Source organism: Bombus affinis, chromosome 12 (genome assembly GCF_024516045.1).
Source record: "Bombus affinis isolate iyBomAffi1 chromosome 12, iyBomAffi1.2, whole genome shotgun sequence".
Lineage (NCBI taxonomy): Eukaryota > Metazoa > Arthropoda > Insecta > Hymenoptera > Apidae > Bombus > Bombus affinis.
The window spans coordinates 7,089,080-7,111,601 of NC_066355.1; the positions used below are offsets into that span (position 1 = coordinate 7,089,080).

General features: G+C 36.1%; 2 protein-coding genes across 11 annotated transcripts in view; both read right to left on the minus strand.

Annotated features, from left to right (window-relative positions):
* Positions 1 to 2,226: 2,226 nt before the first annotated feature.
* On the minus strand, positions 2,227 to 9,355 carry LOC126922534 (neprilysin-1-like). Of its 2 annotated transcripts, XM_050735207.1 has the most exons (18): positions 7,055 to 9,355; positions 6,853 to 6,944; positions 6,613 to 6,774; positions 6,473 to 6,556; positions 5,763 to 5,971; positions 5,482 to 5,703; positions 5,315 to 5,407; positions 5,111 to 5,252; positions 4,924 to 5,035; positions 3,959 to 4,052; positions 3,668 to 3,844; positions 3,499 to 3,599; positions 3,335 to 3,393; positions 3,200 to 3,251; positions 3,060 to 3,127; positions 2,841 to 2,980; positions 2,587 to 2,754; positions 2,227 to 2,496 (listed from the first exon to the last, which is right to left on the minus strand). In XM_050735207.1, exons 1-18 carry the CDS (start codon positions 7,072 to 7,074, stop codon positions 2,314 to 2,316), a joined length of 2,178 nt encoding a protein of 725 aa, XP_050591164.1. In that variant the 5' UTR covers positions 7,075 to 9,355; the 3' UTR covers positions 2,227 to 2,313. The 2 variants fall into 2 exon arrangements, with proteins under 2 accessions (XP_050591164.1, XP_050591165.1); XM_050735208.1 differs by lacking the exon at positions 3,668 to 3,844.
* Positions 9,356 to 9,493: 138 nt separating this feature from the next.
* LOC126922577 (5-hydroxytryptamine receptor-like) overlaps positions 9,494 to 22,522 on the minus strand; it is a 157,449-nt gene continuing 144,420 nt past the window's right edge. For all 9 annotated transcript variants that reach the window (XM_050735314.1, XM_050735310.1, XM_050735312.1 and 6 more), the window contains 4 exons: positions 14,726 to 14,869; positions 13,446 to 13,601; positions 12,471 to 12,631; positions 9,494 to 11,325 (listed from right to left, as the gene is read on the minus strand). In XM_050735314.1, coding sequence (XP_050591271.1) covers positions 10,839 to 11,325; positions 12,471 to 12,631; positions 13,446 to 13,601; positions 14,726 to 14,869 — 948 coding nt within the window. In that variant the 3' untranslated portion in view covers positions 9,494 to 10,838. The remainder of the gene's footprint in view (positions 11,326 to 12,470; positions 12,632 to 13,445; positions 13,602 to 14,725; positions 14,870 to 22,522) is intronic.

Sequence of the window (22,522 nt, forward strand, 5' to 3'; positions counted from 1 at the left end):
GGCTCATTTTGTCTTTCGCGAGACGTAGCACAAAGTCTAGGAATACACTTTTCTCATTTTATTGACAAGAAATGTTTGCACAGTTTGCAAGGTAACGCGAGAAAAATGTAGCGCAGAGAAGAACTTTTATTTTCTACGAGCATAAAGATCAAGTCGTAAAGTTTCTGAAACTCCTCAAAATAATAATACCCCGTGTCGTAACTGCAACAGTTTAACAGTTAAAACCGAGAGATTAAGAAGAGTTCAATCTGATTTAATGGTCTTTTATTAGTTGAACGAAGCACGGGGCGAGGCGAAGGAATTGAAGACTCGAATTTCACATATCTTGGAGCTGTTGACGCGACAGATCGCCACCCAAGAAAAACAATTCCTGGAGCTCACGCAGACTGTCAAGGATCTGGTGAGGGAGAAATCGCAATTGCAGAATGCCCTGGCCGAGCAACAAGGAGAAACCAATGCTCTGAAGAGCGAATCTCAGAGAACAAGAGAACTACTCGAGGCGAAGAGATTGGGACGGTGCAAAGATGACGAGAGAAAGGTTCATCAGGCTTGCCAAACCGTGGACATTGAGATCACTTCGTAAGGAAACACTATGAACCGGTCGAAAATTGTAGGATGGATTTTATTGTACGGGATAAATAAGAGAATTCCAGTAAAGTTTCATTTTTCCCTCTCGGTGAAGAAAAATACTGGTTTCTATAAAGTATGTTTATGTAGGAGATTGTAGGAAGAAAATGAACTTTACTCTCAAGTAGCGTGGTAAAAGATAAATCACAGACATAATACTGGTATATCTTCTTCAACGAGATTTTCATTTTTTTCACCAGAGTCTTGCACTTCTCGCTAGTCCTGTATACTTTTACAATGTAGGGCTGATTTATCAGCCAAACTTATTAAGTAAAAGATTGCAATCTACATAGAGGATTATTCTGCTTTTCAAACGTTATAATTAGTACTCTATTTTGAATATTTTCTATATTTTTGAATATTATGTGTATTCTATATACTTCGATCGCTGTTAAATGATTAAATATCTATTGATTTGTCAATGATTTAACTCGCATCACACCAGCTCAGACCAGTTTCACACGATCGCTTTTATTTTATTTAAAAAGATTAGCTTTAGTTTCGAATTTTTATCGCAATATTATTTCGACAGCGACATCCAAAAGGAATCCGATAAGGTGACCATCTCGTGTCCTCCGCAAAATCTACGTATCAAGGGTAAAAGCGACCTGGACGAACCCACCACAGAGGGAACGTTATTGAGGGAGCTATTCTTCAGGAAACCGAGCGTCGATGAAAACGAAAACCTAGATATCATCCCTGTTCTGTCGGACACTGACTTGCAAGCCAAACCTACCAACTCTATCCTCTTCCCTTAATCTGTTATTAAAATACGCTCTCGTTTTAGATAAAAAATCTTAATAAAAATCCGAACCATTCACGCCTTGTTCTCTTAATAGAATCACAAAATCTGATCAGTGGTAAAAATACCATACATAGATATTCTCTCAATACAAATCACCACATTTTATTCAAAAATCTCCACCGGTTATTGAGGAATTCACTTTAAAAAAATTTTCGGGAGAGCGTCGTACTGGTCGATGGTAAAAAGGAAATTTCTAAATCGATAATGCAGATGAGATATACCATTGACTAAGAGCATCGATTAAGGATAGGATAGACGTGACATTGAATGGAACTTTGCGTTTCAGATTACGAAATACCGACCTGTCAAAAAACCAGTGTTTCTTGTGTTCTCTACGAATATAGGGATTATCACAGTCATCACTGATAGTATTACCGACGAGATACGGAATAGGCGTGACATTTGTGACTTTCGATTACCGATGTTTTGCTGTTTTATCGATACAATTACTAAGAATTTTTCTATCTATCGCTGCTCCATATTCGAAACCCAAGGTACGCGAATGCGCACATTGTTCTAACTTTTGATACCAACAGCCATCAAAGGGAAAGTTGCACCTCCGCGTAGGCCAAACTACGAATATCATCAGTGGGTCTCGTGCTTTACTTTTTCGTTACGAAATCTCTCCTGCGTTACTATTTCCACTGCGTTATCAATTTTTCGAGTTACCATCGTATTATATTAGTATAAGATTATGTTATATTTGTAATAGTTGTACCGATCGCATTATCTACGTCTGATAACATATAACCGATTTGAGAACACAAAGATGAAAATAGACGCACACTTCTCACTTCGTTTCATTTCTTTATTTTATTGCTGCAATAGTATGTTAAATTGAATGGAATAATTGAATTGAACATTTAATTGAAATATACCTGCTATATCTTCCATATGTTACACTTCTTCTTAGGACTCATAGGGCTGCCCAAAGGACAGGAAAATGTAGCTGTGAAATCCTCATTATTCGAAAGAGCCCCTATGGATCTTAATCGTCCAATACTATGTATGTCTAATTTGGCATCTGTGACTAACGTTTGGGAATCTCTGGTTTCACACCATAACTTAAAGAAAAAGAAGAAAAAATCAAATGAAAACAAAGTAAAACAGAACATACATCGAAGAAAGGTTTTATTCTTTATTAGAATGCGTACATTAGCAGACGATAGAAAGAAAATTTGATTATTGTTGAACATTTCCAAGCCAGGCAGTGTTGATTCTGGTTTGCCGTTTATTATTTCTCTTCGTTTGTACGCTTTGAACGCAGTTCTTAATCCCATGGTATCTGGCATATTTTCGTCGAAAGTCTGATTGCCATAATTCTGTTCGATAATTGACATATCAGTGATATTTATGTTTGATTATAAAATTCTTGATAAATATTTATCGCAATGATATAAATTATTACCTTGATTTTTGGACCAGAAGATGTTCCATCTAAAGTATAGTTGTCGTACTGATCAACGAAACACCGAGCACTTTTATAGTATTGCTTCGTCATTTCATCTGGCCAGTTTATTTCCTCGCCACGTTCATTGAAAAGACGCCCTGAAAATATCTGTAAGTTAATAAAACAGTCACCAGTAAAAATGGTATAAATTTTGACGAAATAGCTCTTTTGACTTACTTAGCTCGTCAAATGGATGATGCAATTCGTGAGCTAATAAAAACCCAGTCAACGCGTAATTAATCGTACTGAAGGAAAAGATATCGTAATTAAAGATTCAGTGACCGAATGAGAATTTAAAGAGAAATTTTTTGACGTACTTTGGTTGATTTCTGCTGAAAAATGGTTCCTGTAAATTCGCCAAGGGTACAGCTGTACAATTAGGAAAATCAAACCTTAGTGGCTTGATACATTACGTGTGTTTATATACATATAGCAAAATAAATGGCACTTACTAATTGAATTCGACTGGCTCAAATAAATTGCATTGAGAGTCAAAGGATCGATAATCCATCTATACACAGAAAGACAAATAAATGCTAAGCATTAGATTATAACAGTATATAATTAATGTAAATTATAAGTTCAGATTAAATTAATTTTAAATACTAATATTTACGGTTCCACTACATCTTTATGCTTCAAGAGACGCAATTCCTTTAATTTATAATATCTCTGAACCTCCAATACATTTTCAAAATACTTCGGTCCCATTGTAAGCTGTAAATTAAAGTTAAACCATGAAACTTTCTATTCTCAAGATTATTATAAATAAAAGATTGACAAACATTTGCAGAATAATTTTCCATGATAGTCGCGTTATTATACCAATCCGGGTAACCAATATTTTTTTTTATAAACTTAATTCTTCTTAAAGCCAAATCTTTTATCTCCTTGTTCGCCCAATTCGATTCTTTAATTTCTATCTTCATTTCCTCTTCTATGTCATCCAACGCATTCAATGCCTGATTTATCAGAAAACAAAAGTCTTATCTGTATAATTTAATCTGTCGATCTAACTTACGTAATTCTTAATTTGCACCCTTATTCTGCCCATGTAAATGGCACGAGAATTTTACCGTTTCTATCATGTCGTCGGAGAAATATCTTCTTGCGTATTCCACGTGTGCTATGACTTTCGTTAATTCCATCTTCTTGATGCACCAGTCCGACCTACGAATAATTCGAAAATAATCGCGCCACCCGCAACCAGGTAATTCGAACGGCTAATTTAAATTAAATCACCGCCACGTGCCGCTACATACGTGCACGTCATAATCTTAATTGCACCATATTCGTATTTTACTCGAGTCGCTGTTCTACTTTCCGCAGATGCTTCAAATTTAACGTGAGATATTTTCTGATTATTTAGTGCTTTCTAGATTCCATGTCACTGGACTACAAACGCTTATGCAACTTCATACAATCGAAGAAACAAGTTTTTAAAATTCATACAAGAAATCGGGAATTTGTAAATTTGTAAATTACAACATTTCTATGAAAAATTCCGAATTTAGAAGTTTTTCAGTTATGAAATTCTTATAAAAAACATAGAAAAATTATAATTAAAGAACGTGGAGAGAAGTTTACTTCACTCACTGAATATTATAAAGAGCACAGCACCGTGTTTATTTTATACATCAGCGTACATTATGTACGTTCTGCGCATTCTTGCACTTTTAATTTTTCCATGCTACGTATACTTTAGCTAATTATTAATTAATAAATTTAATATGATAAATAAATTTGGGGTGAAACTACTTTGAAATTTTAGTGTATTACGTGCATTAAAATTTCTTCTTCTCTATAAAGCAAAACCACCCGAATAGACGTATATCTATTATTAATAATTAAGAAAAATTAGTTTCTTTTACAAGCTAAAAAAAGTTTGCTCTTGAAAGCATTAAATTTCACACAAATTCATAAATATTCCCAGTCTATTCAGCATAAGTCAATTGCAATTCATTTCGATCAATACTTAAACTTTACATTAACTTCTACGTTGATTCTATTTTATAAAAGTTCTATAATCTGTTATACGAACCTGTTTTGTTGCACGTTTGAATCATTTCCAGTCATTTTCTCATCCAATTTTCGCATTTCGTCGGTAGTCTCTGTGATCATCGATGAAACGAAGCTCCAATGAAGATAATTCACTGTTTGACAAATAATAAATGCATGGAACAAGTATTGTGAACAATTATATTCGTCTTAAATCATTATGATTTTACCTATGGTTCTGCTTGGAGTTTCATCGAGTAAGGAAATTAATTTCTCGTAGTAATCAGGTGAGGTTACTTTTAACATCGTGTCTTCAGAGATATCGATACCCGATTCATTAAAAATATCCATTATCTTGTCTATCCAATTTACCTGTAAGAAATACTTTTGTCAATTAACGACTCATTAAAAACCATTAAAAATAAAATATTTACCATAGATTTGTGTGTACGTGGCTTTAAATTATCGTACCATTTTTGGAAGCCTGCCACAGTCATATTTACATAATCATTTACCATACTGCTTATCTGTAAATTATTGTTATAATTTTAGTCGGTGACAGAGTCCATAGTAAAGCAACTATTTTTTAAACTAATAAAACCTTCAACAATTTCCATTCGAAATTAAATATATCTTCAATTTCCTCTTCTAACTGGCTCCTTGTTGTATTAAATCCTCCAGCCTCAGCTGTTTTCGAAATTATCTTCACAATGTATTTCCAATAACTAAAATCTCTTTTATCAGTGATTGTAAGTGTCTCGTTGTCAGCTTCGAAAAATTCTTCGAGCATCCACGAATACGGTGGCATGTCGGGAACGTCTAACTAGAAACGTTTGAAGGAATTTCTAAAATTGTTACGTACGAATAGAATCGATTACTCACAACCACAGTCTCCTCTTTGGTATCACCATACGCCGTGACTCGGACATCATGCAACAAATTAGATCCTCTTAAATGAGCATAATAATCGTCGATATTCTGCCATTTCTGTTCACTGTCGCGCCACTTGTTTTTTCCTATTATTATCGGCCATCCACCGATTTCATTCAATATGAAGAGTATCGGTTCCATACCTCGCTTATTCATATCCTCTACGAGCAGTGGAAAATTATCGAAGCGATAAAATTTTCATGGATAATTTCTTTATAATGAAATTTAACAACATTTCCAATCGTTAAATTATAATATCCTATAAAACCAGTGCAAAAGGTACCAGAACAGTCAAAATTGGCGATGTCTACTTTTGTATAGAAATTTTATGGATAATTATTATAACTTTCATTAAATCTTAACTGCTTCTAGATGTTTTGTAACTTTATAAAATTTACAACAATTTCTACTTTGGATAGAAATTTTATAACTTACAAGTCCTATAATTTCCCATTTTTTCCATAGAAATTTCATAAATTTACAAAACGTTAACATTTATGTATTTTGTATTTTTTATGCATCTCTTCAATTAGCTTTCACTTCAATTTCTCTGGTACTTTATATTTAAGTCACCAATAATTCCAGTATTAATTTCGGATTAATTATTGTCTATCGTGTAGTGGCCAATCGTTTATAAATTAGTAATTTAATTAGATCACTACCTGTGTCCATACAAGTTTTGTACCATTGTTTCGCAATTTTTACCGGTGAGATTTCGTCGCCTCGCAACTCCATCTTCATCATTTCTGCAAAATTTTATTCGTTATCCCCAAAGGGAATTTACGAAACGGGTGAAACTTACCCTCGATTCTTCTTTTGTTCTCGTTGTCAGAAATGGCTCGCAATTGCCAGGAATTCTCTCCAAGTGGAAGCGAATGTATCGTTGGCCAGTTGCCGCATGCATATTCATAGAAGTCCACGCAGGGATCCGCGGATGCGTTCATGTTCGTTAGTATCCTCATGGCTGTTTTATACGATCGTCAAAGAAAACGTTCCCTTATTATTTTCTCCCAGCTATTTTCTATTTTGAATAAAACTTTACCGAATCTTTTACACTCCTCAGTTAAACACACGGAACGTCCATCGTTTGTTACATCGGTCGCCCTTGCATCGATGAAAATTATCAAAGAGAATCTGTATAACAACTGAGAATGACTTTGTCTGATTCTACATAATTGTCGTAATAATATAATTGAAATGAAATAATTTGAATAAAAAGGAAAATAGATTGAATTGTCACGTACAGGAAAATTTCAAGCAACATCGTCTGCGAAATAATACCGTTAATGTTCACGACGACACTAATTATCGAATCTGAATTTCCAGCGTTTATTACAGAGCCAAATAGCCGATAATAATTTTATATCACGGAGGCGTTATACGATATCTTTATTAATCGGTCATTCGAATGATTTTTGCATCGACATTTCCCCGTCGCCGTGCAATTCGTTGCACACTCGCCAGACAGAATTTCGAAAATAATTTCTTCTCATTGTATTATCAGAAAATCAAATCACACAACGTATTTCATTTCTATCTATCGGTTGTTTTTGAAAAGGTATTTCAGAAACGTTTAGCGCCTCTGTCAGCTTTTAAACGAAACATCGATTGTCAATATCGCGAATTGCTGATTAGGAGTTAATAGTATCAGTATTTCCTGGCCAGTGACTCGAACATTTCTGCATATATCGCCACTGTAATGTTTCATCAGACTCTGTTTGCTTTGGTGACGTTCCACTGTCGTCGAAAATAATAAAGACATATTGTCCAATTACGAGAGGGAACATTCGTTATATTATTCGATCGATGTGTCGCCGCTAATAATTATCGCTGATCAGTATGTTCGACGGTGAAATATAGCATGGTAATCGTCGAACAATTCATTCGTTAAATCAACAAAAATTCTCACGTCGACGAGCAAGAACCTCTGATAAAGCCCGAGTGGAAATTTTCTCTCGTTCTCCTACGATGCATCAACGCGGTTAATAAACAGTTTCCTTTTTTTTAGAAAATAACGAAAACAAAGAGAGAGAGAGAGAGAGAGAGAGAGAGAGAGAGAGAGAGAGAGAGAGAAAGCGGACAAGCTGATAGGAAGCAAGGAACGGAATATCAAGTTGACGTCAATTGAACGATTTAGCCAACGGTTTTTTAAACTGTTGCATTTATTTACATCAGCGATTGCAAAGAAATAATATACATACGAAGCATCGTTGTAAACGTTCTGGTATTTTTTCGTTTCTCGTCCCGTGTTTCCTCACCTCTCTTTTTTTAAAACGTATGTATGTTTCCTACGTTTTCACGCCACATTCGAACACCATGGGACTTCTCCTCGACCTCGTTTATTTTAATATTGCATCATCGAAAAAGGATTGAATCAATCTTAAGCTAATTAAATCGCTGGACAAATAGAACATATTTCTGTACTACAGTAGCTTAGTATACGTTTTCTTCGTTCATCTCGCTGTTTATTATTTTATTTCGATCATCGCATTGCTCTACAGAGTTCAAAGAATTTACCACCGAACGCTGATATAACAACAATAACTCGCTAGTAGACAGAGTATGCATTCGTACATAGTAAAGTGTTATTGGACGATCGTTGATACAATCTTCTGACGATTTACCAACACGTAGCTTGTTACTTTACGTGTCTGGATATAAGATTTTGGAAACTTGATAAAAGAAAAATGATGTAAAAGTAAGTGGAATAATTACGTCGTTGAAATGGAAGGGAAAAGCAAAGAGCGCATGGAATTGAAATAAACAGATGCAGAGTCAAATGAAATATTATAATAAATATTCAGAGGAGAAGGAAGAAACGTTGTGTTATAAAATTTCGATAAAAGACTACAAAAAAAAAAAGTAGAATCAAATGAAACGTCCCGTTTTTATTACATCGCCATACGGAGAAAACGAGACGAATATATATTATAATTTAATATTAACGCAAATATTCAGAAAGAAATTTATTCATTGGAAAATCACATAAACGTTTAAGCATATTAAGGATAAAATTAAAGGTGCAAAGAATTACACAAAGGGCGCGATCGATCGAAATATTAATGAAAATATCCAGGAGGAAAGGAAGAGGCATTTAATAAAAAAATTTGATTAAAGCTAAATCTGCAGTGGATTATTAAAAATTACGACTGAGATATCAAAGAAATTGGAAAGAAGGAAGGGACCAATTATTCGATAAACAATTTTTTTTAAATCAAGCAGCTTATAAAAAGTGTTTCCTTCTTCGAAGAAAACACGATTCAGATGTGTATGTACGATCGTGAAACATTAACAGATCGTGGAAGATGGTCTCTTCCGACGTGCCCCGCGCCAAATCGAAATCGTGAGCAATCGAACGCGACACGGAAGCGCAAAATTTCGATCACCTGCTACTCGAGAACAACGATGCGAACTAGCTAGCGCAAGCTGATCGACCTGGCCACCTTTTTCTTTATCACCGAATCATTTAAATACCTTAGGGAAGGAAGATTATTTGCTATAGAAACGCCATAGTATTTACAACAGGACGACGTTAAGGCGTCGTTCCAATTCGCGAATTCAATGGAACATCAGTGGAAACTACGATACCATTTTTTTTTCTTTTTTCTTTTTTGATGAAGAGAAATCGACGGTCTATTTTCATCGTCGATGACCTAACTCTACGTTATCTTTAATCGATATCATTATTTTTTTTTTGTTTTTTTTTTTTTTTTTTTTTTTTTAAGACGATCTCAGAACGATTTTGTGAGCAGCGACGAAAAAAATGTACGTTTACACATATGTACTCCATAGTTGTTGCGTATACGTTATTCGTGATACCAATATTTCGAACGATTCAAGCAATCAGGAGAAATTAATCGATTTTAATTACCTTTCCTCTCGTCGTGCCTCGGTAAATATACGATAGTTCTAATTTACATAATATATTGATCACATAATAGATCGTTGACGTCTAATTAAATCGCCAGCAATTTCTGTGGATCTAGGAATTACATTAAATCGAATGAAATTTTCCTGTTTCATCGTACGTTAATCGTAAAGCATAAGTTACTAGACAATTCTATTCAGACGACGTTCCCTTCATTGAAATCTTGAAATAATCGATCGGAACTATCGCAAAGGCGTCAACTGGGTCATTGGTAATCCACCAATCCGAGATTTCAATCGCTCTCTCGTTTCTCCGCTTTTGATCCGCCCCCATTCTGTTCGAAAGTATTTTGGCGGTCCTTCCAATCGTTAATTAAACGTTAGTAGATAGATTAGAGTATCTTTATTTTATCGTTAGAAATATCCGAGGAATATAAAGCTATTTCATAAACAGGATTCTTCGCGTAAGATGCAGCGTTATATTAGAAACGGTCGTTTCCATGGAAACAGCCGTCAAATCGGCCACGCACAATGTCTTTTAATTTCTAAAAGTCGCGTCATTGCACGGGAAACTCTTCCGGGCAACGTCGACTACATGTAAATATTGAAAACATTCGCTGCTATGTATTTAAATATTACTTGTCCATTTCTGGAATTGCAAATTTTTCTTCATCGAAAGCGTCCTTACCTTGAGTAACAATTATTTCTTTACTCCACGCTTTTCTCTAGTCTTTTTAGGTCATTCTATAACACGCGAAAGCTCAACGATTGCGCCAGTAGAGTCTCCTATTGTGAAATAATCAGAGCGACGTACCGTGTGCGTCGACGGGATCGCTAATCCTTAGATAATTAAATCGGCATACAATATACGTCAATAGCAGCGAAAGTGTTAACCTCGATTAGCGTCCAAATGGCCGTTAAACTCGTCGTTCGAACGGAATCTTTTAGGGGACAAATATCTATGGTATCTCTAAGGTTTGCCTAAATACGATACGGCATTTGAACGAAGCACTTGAACTATTTCAAAAGAGAGGAAGGAATTAATAGTAACTGTTTTATGTACAAGATGATCATTCATTCATGCATCTGTTAAATTTTACTCTCTCGCACGCTGCTCATTCTCTTGTCGCGTTTCATTTCTCATCGAATTTAGATCCACTGTCAGCGAATTATCCTGGAACCACCGCAAAGCATCCTCTTGAAGGCTTGCCTGAACTCTGGTGAAAATACCGTGTATATCACAGGGTTCAGGGTGCTGTTGAAGTAGCCCAGCCACAGGAAGACACTCGCTATTAGCTCTGGTGGTTCGCAGGCATCGCAAGTGGCACGAAGCAACGCGACCAAGAAGAACGGCAACCAACACGCAACAAACGCCCCGGTGATTATCGCGAGCGTTTTCGCAGCTTTTCTCTCGCGTTTCGACTCGATCGTCTCGCGTGTTCTCTTGCTCGAGGAGGTCGAATGGCTGCTAGAAGGATTGGTTACAGTGGTCGTCGTGATAGTCGTTGTCGTTGATACCGTTGATGGTGTGACGGTGGTCGACTGCGTCGCGTTCGCGCCGTTGTACGATGACGACTTCTCCGGCGAGATCGACGAATGGTCCGGCGTGGATCTTGTTATGGTGAACGCTGTTGACTCCTCTCTCGGTCTGAAATGCACGTCAGTTTTAATCAAGCTGCAATTAAAATTATTTTTGACCTCCTTAGGTGGATAGGGATATTTTATAGTGTCATAAAAAAGTACAGGGATGTTTCATTGTGTTTCATAGAACGTAAATTTCATTAGAAAATTAAGAATACGCCTGTGTTAATCGAATGAGAATTAAAATCGATTCTGCAGTAGTGGCTCGATAGAAATATTCTATGTTTGCTTAAAAGTATATGGACATTTGGTTATTTGCGATAGAATATACATAATCTAGTTATAAAATTACGAATGGCCGTAATTCTATGATATTTGTAAATCATGCGGATTATTTGAATTTGGTAGGATTTCATTCTCTGTTGGAGCTATCGCAAAATATAAAATGTAGTTAAATAATGATGCTAAATGTTAACGCGTAATAAAAAGATTGGTATTTGCAAGTGTCAAACGTTATGGAGCAATTTTATTGTTTTTAGAGAGTTGTCGATTCATTTAGTTGTCAAACTATACTTACATAAAATGCATAAGATTCGTTCAAATTGATAGACTATAATCCTGACAGTAATATCGAAAAACCAATAATACTTCGATAAATTATATATACAATTTTAATATAAATAACGATAAGTTTTTCAATGAATTTGTATTTCGTACGATGTATGGACACATTTCGAGATTAGTCGTTTGGTTTCTGAAAAATCCCAGCCCATTCACTTTGTTCCATTACGAAGATTAGACAATATCCAGAAAATGGAATTTATCAGTTTGATGTCCTAGTAGTTGAATGAATTTATCGATTCTCCAGGAGGATAGTAAATGTTTCCCTGGAATCCTAAGTTTCCCATTAATTCATACGTGTTGCTATCACGTTCAAGTATTTTTTATGCAAATCGACCAAAGTGTCCACACATTTATGAGCAACATGAGCGTACGTTTAACAAGATTTCTGCTAGAAATGCCACGTAATGCAACGTAACGTTAACAAGCTGTTACGTATAAGTATTCTCAGCGATTCAGCAACGTAATTAGTCTGTGGCGCGCAAGAAACCGGCCTCGTGAAAATCACGAATGGGGAAGGATAGTTAAGGCACGCCGCTAACGAGCCTCGCAACCGTGTATCTATTCAGATTCGTGGGGGAGAAGCGGAACCTTCTTGTGACGAGTCTAAGGATGCCTCTTCTTTCACGAGGTGGTTGCACGATAGTTCCTGGTCTCTTTCTAATTCGCTTTCGTGCCGCCTGAAATATCCTCCAATACAGGAATAGAATAATGAGCAGCGGCAGGTAGAAAGTGGCGCAAGTGGCAAAAATCTGCAAATATATTTAAGAAAATTTCACACAATCGAATGGTAAGTATTTCTTATATATATAGGAAAGGTCATACTCTTCTAAAAAAAAAAAAAAAAAAAAAAAAAAAAAATGATATCGTTATGCAATAACGGGCGAGTAATATCGTTACGTAACGAGTTTCAATTGAATGAATTTCAATTTCACAGGAAGATTACTCCGGTTAACAAACACCGGTGTTTGTCACAGTGAATATTTGCATTGGTCTTCGTGTATTTTTTTTCGCTGAATTCCAATCTGTGATCAGATTTTTTTTCAATCACGCAGAGTTTTTATTATTTATGGAAGAGTAATTTTAGAATTCAATATGTTGCCAACCAATTCTATATCGAAACTTTCTTTTCATTTGATCCTTGTATATAATACGTGTTTCTGTCACCTTGCCCGATATTTCTTCGATATTTCCAACATATTTTCAAAAATATTTCGCTCCCTACAAAATAAACTTTTCATTTGTTTTCTAAATAAACATCGTATCTATCAAATTCTTCGACTATCTGGCAAATAGTCCTTCTTCCAGCATTTCGTATTATACTCCTGTTTACCTAGCAAATGACATAAACGTCAGAAAATCAACAAAGATACACGTGTCGTATGTTTCGTGTGCGATTTTTATTTCTGAATTCAGTACAAAGACAATCGAACCTTATACGCGAGGAAAGAAAATTAATTTGCAGACCGCTGTCACCAGATTCGACTTATAACGGATTAATAAAGGTTTAGAGATGTAATTTCGAAATAACTCGAGGAAGATTCTGATTTATCAAGGAGCAGGTACCTGGTATGCAGGGTCCTGCGACACGAGACACGTCCCATCCGCTATACGGACCAAATAATCAGGATCCTTCCAGCCAAACTGAGGTGCCAACGAGATTCCTAAGGACACCAACCAGACGGTGACGATCAACATACCGATCCGCCGTGGATTCCTTGCCTGAAAGTAAAGAAATTCTTTCACCGGCTATCACACTCTAGAATTGACGAATCCTCGTAACACGAGAATTCCCTTTTCTCTTCAAAATATTTTTATAATGACCCGTTCGAAATTAATATTCAGATCGAGGCCAAAGACGGCTGCATATCGATGATATTTGCAGGATTAAAATAGTAAAACCGTTTTCAAAGTGGCATGAACCGTTTCCACCTCATTGGTTCGAGATAATCAGCTTACTCGATTGCAACAGTATTAAGCGATCATAAATCTCGGATTCCATAGCAGCAACTATCTCCAACATGCGATGGGATATCGTGGGATTCAGATTCGATTAGCTATTGACTGTTAGGGATAGGACGGTGGATTGATTACTAGATACGAGTAGGAAATTTCGATATACTCGTCGATTCTCAAACAGAATTTCCATGTAGAAATTTAACCCTCGGATAATAACGCGTGGATAAGCTACGTACGGTTGTTTTATCGCGCGCTATACCGACGATTATTATCTTACGGCACGGGTAAACTAATTAAAATTCAAACTGTACGTTACCAAAACGATTGAAATTAAGATTATTACAGACGGACTAATTAAAAAAGATTCTGCGGTACGTTAAAAAATTATATTCAATCTAACAGACAATGTAAGGAAAAATTGGTCAGTTGGCTTTGATCAAATATGAAAAATTCTTAATTGTTTGAAAATCGCGGTTCCACATTTAACTGGACGTTATCCGGGTGCAACGACTCAAATTTCCAATTTCTCCGGCAATTTTACTATAGAAAACATTACGCGTTATTTCACGATACGGCGCACGAAACAATGCAATGTTTTCGTGTAAAAACGGACCAAACATTCTATGAGCGTACATGCAATAATCCTACTAATTACGTCCTCCGTTTTAATGATCTCTGGCCGTACAAAGGGAAGCAGGACACCGAGCTCGATTATCGAGTCGCATTCTACGATCAATATACACGAGCGTTTCCACGTCCCAGCATATCCTAATCTCCTTCTCGATACTGTCATCCCTCCGGGGTCCACGCGATCGTGACGTAAGTTCGTCATTCGTTACCGTTCTAGTCTCACGAACTACCTGCAGACCGCGACAGTGTTAATTAACCTGTATATAATTGAGATCGGTGACTGCCCAATATCTGTCGACCGCGATAGCCACCAGATGCAATATCGAAGCAGTGCAGCAGAGGACGTCGCTGCTGGTCCACATGTCGCAAAGCTCAGGCCCCAACGACCATCCCGAGTTTATCTGCAATAAACAGAATTATCTGTTAAAGGGGTATACGTCGATGTGTCGTCGTGATGTCGTTCGATCGATCACCACGTGAATGAGAATCCTAAGGGTCGGCCCGAACAAGTTCATTGTCACGTGTCATCGATATCGTACCATACGTATTATGTTTTATTCAAGCTGTGTTATTTGAAGGATAGATTCATTATCATAAGTAGACTGTACGCGTTTATGGAGATTCGTGTTCTTACGATATATATAATAAGAAACGAACGAATAAGAATTTGTCTCACCCTCTACGTTAGAGTTTTTTAAATTATGGCACACGGACATTTTTTACAATCGCTACGCAAAATGTCAACTGTCTACCGTTAAAGAATCAAGGAAAATTTATCGAGTTATTAATCGACATTAAGTATAAAACACCAGCTTTTGAAGAAATCGTTTATATGGATTTTAGCTCGAAAGTAGCACATTTCTAAAGTGGTCTTAAACACGCTTCTAACAATAGATATCTATTGCCTGTACACATCGAGATTGAATTAAAGTGTGAACGAGAAATTTGTATAAATCAATCTTATTTCGAAACCGACAGGCAAAAATTAATGAAATGTACATACCTATACATACGTATAGTATAATACTTATCTATTGCAGAATGACGATTGTAAACTGGAAATATCGTTTAACTTTGAAAAAACAGATGCTGTAGATGCTGTGTCATGTGAAATATTTACAAGAATAAACAAGCACATTTGTCTCGTCAATGTAAATAAATAAAAATAAATATTAAATATCAATATATAAAAATTTAATTTTGTCCTAATAAGCGGCAATTAGTGATCGAATTATAAATGTAACAATGAATTATTTAAAATCCAACTTCTTTCATTTATTATCGATTAATGTTTTATTTGTATTTGTATTTATTTTATGTACGGATTTATACCGATGGATTAGAGTTGCGTAAAATTTTCAGGACCAAAACAAGGGTGACGAATGGGAAAGTTTTAAGAAGAATTTATGAATGGAGAAGGTGCTGGCGACATGAAATACTCATTTTGTTCTTTAATTAATTGTTAGGAAGACTGAGAACAGTTAGCGTATTGCAAGTTCATAGGTGCATTTATCAGAACGACTGAAGAAATGGAACTGAAACGAAGATCCATTATATCAAAGTGTCATTTTTTTAATTACAGGCGGAAGAAAATTTTCAAACAATTTATTCAATTACTTGCACAATAACGATATGTAACATTCTCGTCCCAGTCATAAAATATTTTCTAATATTAACATTCGGTAAACTATAAAAATGTACATGGAAGTAAAAGGATATGCTAACAAGAATATCTTCTTCGCTTTAGGATTATTATAACGTACATTCTTTACAATTTTCCATGTAGTTGTCCAAAGTCTGCGATCGTAGGTAAAATTTCCATTTGTTTCCTAGGTAGATGCGCGAGGAATTGATTCTTCCTTTTATTACCGAGACGGAATCTGTTCTCTTTCGCTACGTTCCACCTAGCTAATCATCTGCTAGCTGCCTCCGTGTGCATTAGCCTGTTTCTCGAATAATATTCAAAACGAACGTAAAGTCATTAACGGAATGTCATTCCAGTTTTGCCGGAGCATCATTTCGTTGCATTTGATGGAAGAGTCTAATTACGACGTCTCTTATAGGAGAAAATATGTCTAACAAAAACAGAGAAGGATCTCGACGGCTTGAAATTGTAATATCAGTTTGCTGCGACGCGAAACTACAGTAATAACAGGCGACATAATGAAAATTACTGCAGTGGTGGACCCTCGGCTGCAGAAATTCTCGGCAACTACCAGGCAAACTCCGCGTAGAAGCAGCTATCGTAGTTTTCAATGGTATTCCATGGACATGAAAATTCTGCCGCCTTTATCGATGACAAGCGCGAAATACGTTGAACGCTCATTTCCAATTTGCCACACGCGCAAACACTGAAACTGTCGATACTAAATAACACGCGTCTCGTTACAAACTTGAAAACTTTCCCTCAATTTCGTTATATCCGCTATTCGCCTTCCGCGTTGTATAAAAGTGCAAAAAATTGCACGCGTGTCTGTTTTTCTTCGTATCCCATTCGACGGGAAAAAGAAAATAAAGAACAGCGGGGGGAAAAAAATACGGGGAAGAGCACCATTGCGAAAATACCAGCTTTAATGGAACATGTACGTTCCATGGACGTGGTTTCTAACCGAATACGCTAAATAAAACATTCAGACAGTTATATGTGTATATTCGCGAGATTGGCGCAACGTGTTTATCTTGAATGTTTAAAAGCAATCATTAACACATAACCAACAGAGAGGCCGACATAAAATACGACCTACAGTTCTGTAGCCACGGTGCTTTCGATAAAAACGGCCCACGCGATTCATGCGTTTATTGTTGCTGATACTGTAAATGTGAAACGATGAGATTAAATGCATTTCAGTTATCGTGCGGTTTGATAAATCTAGTGCGAGCAACCTGGTAACCGGAAACGATTTACATTCTTCAGATTCTTTACATTAGTTCTATATTTCTACACTTCCACATTTCTATCCCATTTCATATTTCCTATTCCTACATTTCTATCCAAAAATTTGTTTACTTACTATACCTTTCCCAATCCCCAGTCTTCGGATATTTTTACTGATACTCCAAATTCATGCAAAACTTCTAAATATTAGTGTTCCAACTCATTTATACGTTTGCCGAACAACTAGAACCATTTGATTATCAACGCACGGGTTAACTGATAACAGTAAATTAATACAAATTCTCATAGTCACGGAAAGACTTCAACTTTGACCATAAAAATTGCCCACAGGAAGTCAACTTTTGTCACCGAAATCTACTCAGTAGATGGAGAAACGCGTGCTTTTTAATCCCGTTTTTGTTTCATCCCGATATCTCAAAAGGTTTTCGAGATATAAGCGTTCATAGTGTCCTTATGTCCCTTAAGATAATGCAAGGACGTCGGACGACCTTGCGATCGTCCTATATCTTTTCCAGGGACAGTATAAAAAACCGTCCAGTCAGTGTCTATCGCTGACCAGCGCGTTTGATGCGAGCTTGTGATAGGTCAGTGACGAGTCGCGAGAGAAAAGCGCAAGCAGGCGACAAGGACAGAGACAATAAACGGCTGAAAGTTACCATCGTCTTTACACGGCGATATCTCCGGAACCGGAAGTTGTATCGTGATAAATGAGGAAGCATTTTAAAGGTGAAGCTTCCACGCTTCCGCTAATCGCTCATTCGTTGATCGGAAGTTACTATCTTCGAAGTTACAGCGGTTCAAAGTTTTGCTAATTTCAATTCGGTTCAATTGACTTTCTGCATGAATTTTATGATAAATATATTAATTTCTGTGGAAAGTTTGCTTACGACAAGTTTGTTAGCAGTGTAACGAAGATTCTAAATTGGTTTGGAATTTACTACATGTACTTTGCATAAAGTGAGTTGATTAATTTTGTTTATTGTTTATTCACGTTGATTGATGTAGCAGTTTTATGAGTTATATTTACTTGTTGATTCAGGAATGAGACGACGATAACTCTGTACGTGTACTGAAAGTCTGGCGAGTTGCAAAAATTTACTCATAATGTCGCTGTTGTTAGTAGCGATCGCTCATTTCTCTGATGTTTCGTGTAAGCCCGTAACATGTGCTCGGGGAATTCCTTCCTCCTACTAGAAGACACGTATGCTTGAATGTATAGTTCTCGAAGTTATGAGTTTTGCCGACGCAGAGAACAAAGAATAAGAGGTAAATAAAAGGAAAAGCAGCGTACTTTATGAAGGACCCTTTGCGCTAGAAAAGAGCGAGGATCCTTTCTTTGCCTTCCCTTGTGTATCTCTCTTATACCTCGTATAAACGAGAACGAATAAAAATTTGTCGTCCCAACCTTCTTCCATTCTCGCTTTTTCCCCTCGTGAAACTTTCCATATTAAAAGAATCACGCAGCTAATTAAATGTTAATGAAAGTACGCGCGTTAACTCGTACGTAGGAGAAAGCTTATCTTAATAGGATGAAGAAAGGAGCACATTTTCTCGTGCTACATTTTTGAAACAATTTTTCTAATCTTCTCCTAGCAGGAAATGTACATATCAAAACCTACGCGTAGAAAGTTAATTGAACGAAACTATCGTAGTCCATATCGACTAAAATTCTCTCGTATCGATGCAGTTTTGTTGTTCTTCGAGCGCGAATGTACCGAAAACTGGTTCGATAAATATGCGTGGCTCGGTAATTACAAATATCGGATGATCCTTGTCCATGGTCTTTATATTCAACGTTGTTCTTTATCGTGATGTTTAATAAACTATTAATAATTTATCACGTGTAATAATTTTCTAAAGTAATAAAAATGGCGATTGTGTCCGATACGGAAGCAAACCGGAGTGCGAGTTTTCTATTCAAAGGCGTTCGCGCACAGAAATCCTAAATCACGAGAAGGTGGAAAGAGAAACAAAGCTGATGCGAGTGGTAAAATAGGAGGGACGATTGATTTAATACGTTGTCCCATTTTTCGAATCCCTGAAGAGCGTTCGGTGTCGCTTACCGAGCGTGTTTCTAAATAAAGCTTCTTCCGCTTCTGTCAAAGTTGCAGAAGACAGCTTCCTTGGTTTGATAAAGTCGACACTTTTTCCATCCTCCTTTGTTCCTCTATTCGAGCATTTACGTAACGAAACGAGGCTACCGCTCTCTAATTTCCATTCAATTTGGTTCCGCCTTGAACCGCCGCGGAACACGTTCACAATTGTTGTTCAACCTGCTTATCGATCGATGAAAGCCTCCTAACCATTTGGTCTTGTTTGATTAACCGAATAGACTGAAAAATAAATTGCAGTAAGACGTGGTTGTTTTATTGAGAAGGATACTCGAGGCGAGATAAGTAATGTACCTTGTTATCTGTCAAATTTGATTACCGACAATTTTCATGCGATCTACATTCAAACTCGATATCGGTAACGCGATGCATAGAGTGAAATATATCACCTACTTATATCGACAGTCATCGACGATCGTAGTTTTCTGCCATATTCAAATCATTTCCTCGTTTCCGATATTTTCTCTTGCTGTATCTAAAGCACACGATGTTTTCTTACTCTTTCGTTAGTGTATTAAAAACTAACAGCGTCTTATAATACACAACAACGTTAGTTAATCTACACGAAGTTGTTTTTGTGGTTATGACACATCAAAGTTCAGATAATTGAAACAACATTGCCTTACCGTATATGTACGCGTTGAAGAAGAACGCGGAAAAGCGACGAATTCAATCGTCGATAAGTAGAATTTGTCAAGTATGTGGAAAGAAAAAAGTCTAGGGGAGCCGTATTGTACCGCATCGATGGAAGATATTTTCTCTGGAAACAGAATTTAATTTTCAGGATGTGCATGTTTTCTTTCTTCTTTTTTTTTTTTCTTCTCGTCCGTGATCCATTATACGGAGAAGCAAAACGATCGGCGCACCCGTGAACGTAATCGCAACGTTGTTCGCCGATGTGTTGAGCAACAACTATCTGAATATCACGAGACTGGGCATCGGTAGACGGGTTGGAAAGCGTTTGTTCGCGTACAATAGAAACTCTGGCTCGGCTGCCACAACGCACCGGTCTCGTAAATCATCTGCTCGTGTCAGTGCGCAACATATTCGTAAGGAGATTAGGATCGATACATCGGTATCAGTATTCCAGCAGACCGCCCATGCCTCTGATATTTTCGAAATTTTTTCTGCTTCGAGAGACCGTGGCTATATACGTTTCTCTAATTATCAACTGTCACGTGGATTTCAGGGTCTCTCGATATTTGCCATAGGTCGATGCCTGGATGTGTTACAGAATATACCGTAGGACGATACTGTATGATGCTGTAAATTCTAAAGCAGAAATGGTTTGGTCAGTGGGTATGAATACGATATTGATTTTTGGCTTACTCTGATTGCTTTTTAATAATTAACCAGTTTTGGTGCAACTTTTCAGACATTCCAAATGAAGATTAATGCGTCGTGTGATTAAATTTCTGGTAGTATTAATAATTCACCGTAATAAATTTTTACCTTTGTAGATAATTATAACGATTACAAATTATATTACGAGAAGTGATCGTCTACATCGCTTTGAATATGCAGTACTTTGGTTCTCTCAGTGTGTGGCACGAAAGAGACTCGAGTAAATCGTCAAATGAAGTATTATAAATTTGATATCTTAAATGTTGTTATATGTAAGATAATTATTGATAATTTTTTACTATAAAATGTCGAAGGGATTTATTTCTTATGCTCGATACTAGAAATACAAGGAATTTTGAGGATAAGAAGGTTTGTATATAATTATTTCTTAAATTGTTCGTTCTGAATTTCTTGATATATTATTGTACTGTTAAAGGGTTAACAAAATGCAGTGGCGGTTAGAAACTTTTTGCTGAAGTGGAATTTTATTACGTTGAGATAAAAAATTTCTGAAAGTAAACATCTGTGGTGCAACTATTACTTTTAGGAATTTTGAGAATATTTTTGCTGGAAGAATTTTATTAATGTATAAGTTACAATAAAATAGTACTGTACTCTGTAGGCATTTCTCTCTACTTACACATTTATATTCTATATATATTTATACGTTTATATGTATTTTCCTGTATGTTTCATAGACTTATGTTCTATGTATTTCTACATTATGTATTCTATATGTCTTATTTATGTGAAGCTTAGGGGCGCACAAATTTATAGATACCAAGTAGTAAAAAAAATATTTATAGAAACATTTTACAAAAACATTTATAGAAATATTTATAGAATATAAAAAATTTATAGAAACCAAGTAGTAGAGAAAATATGACAACAAAGTACATAATGAAATAAAAAGAGTTGGAAATTATTGGCTTAGTAGTTTGTAAATGAAATATTTTGATTATTAAATTTGCGCAAGATGTAATTGAATTTTCGATAAATTACACGAGACCAGACCGAATTTGATTGAAAGCAGCGTTGGCAGGTATTTGTTCGATCTTTCTAAATCGGCGCCGCAGTAACTCGAAGACAAATCGATTCCAATCGAGATTCAGCGAAATTAATGCCCCCAATTCCGAGCAACAAGTGCCAAAACTGTCATAACGCTTGGTTCGAAATGCAGTGCTCAAAATACGAGTTGCAGATGGAACATTTAATGAGCGAAGTGTCAAACTTCCTTGACGTCAATCCTTATATTATATATCATCTGGAAAACTCACTAGTATATATCACTTGGAAAACTTCCTATTGTTAGTCGAACCAATTCGAGGAATATTGTCTTACAGTGAAGCGATTGTCAGTCGAATGCTTATCGATAATAGATAAACGGAGTCGAACGAGTGCGATTCAGTATTCATCGACGTCGCTTGTTTATAAATTTTTTAACTTCATTATACAGGTATTTGCATAACATATATACCTATTGAATATTTCAAAGAATAGATGACTCACATATTTTCACGCATAATCCTTCAGATAAATTTTAAAAAGTCACGTTCGTAGTCATCATTTTCTTTTATCTACGTTTCAATGTATTACATCGATTACTATTCCTAAATATATTGCACCTGGTAATCGAGTTATAACATAGGCAAAGGTTTCTACGATCACGAAATTAAAATTCAATAGAGAACAACGAGTTTTAT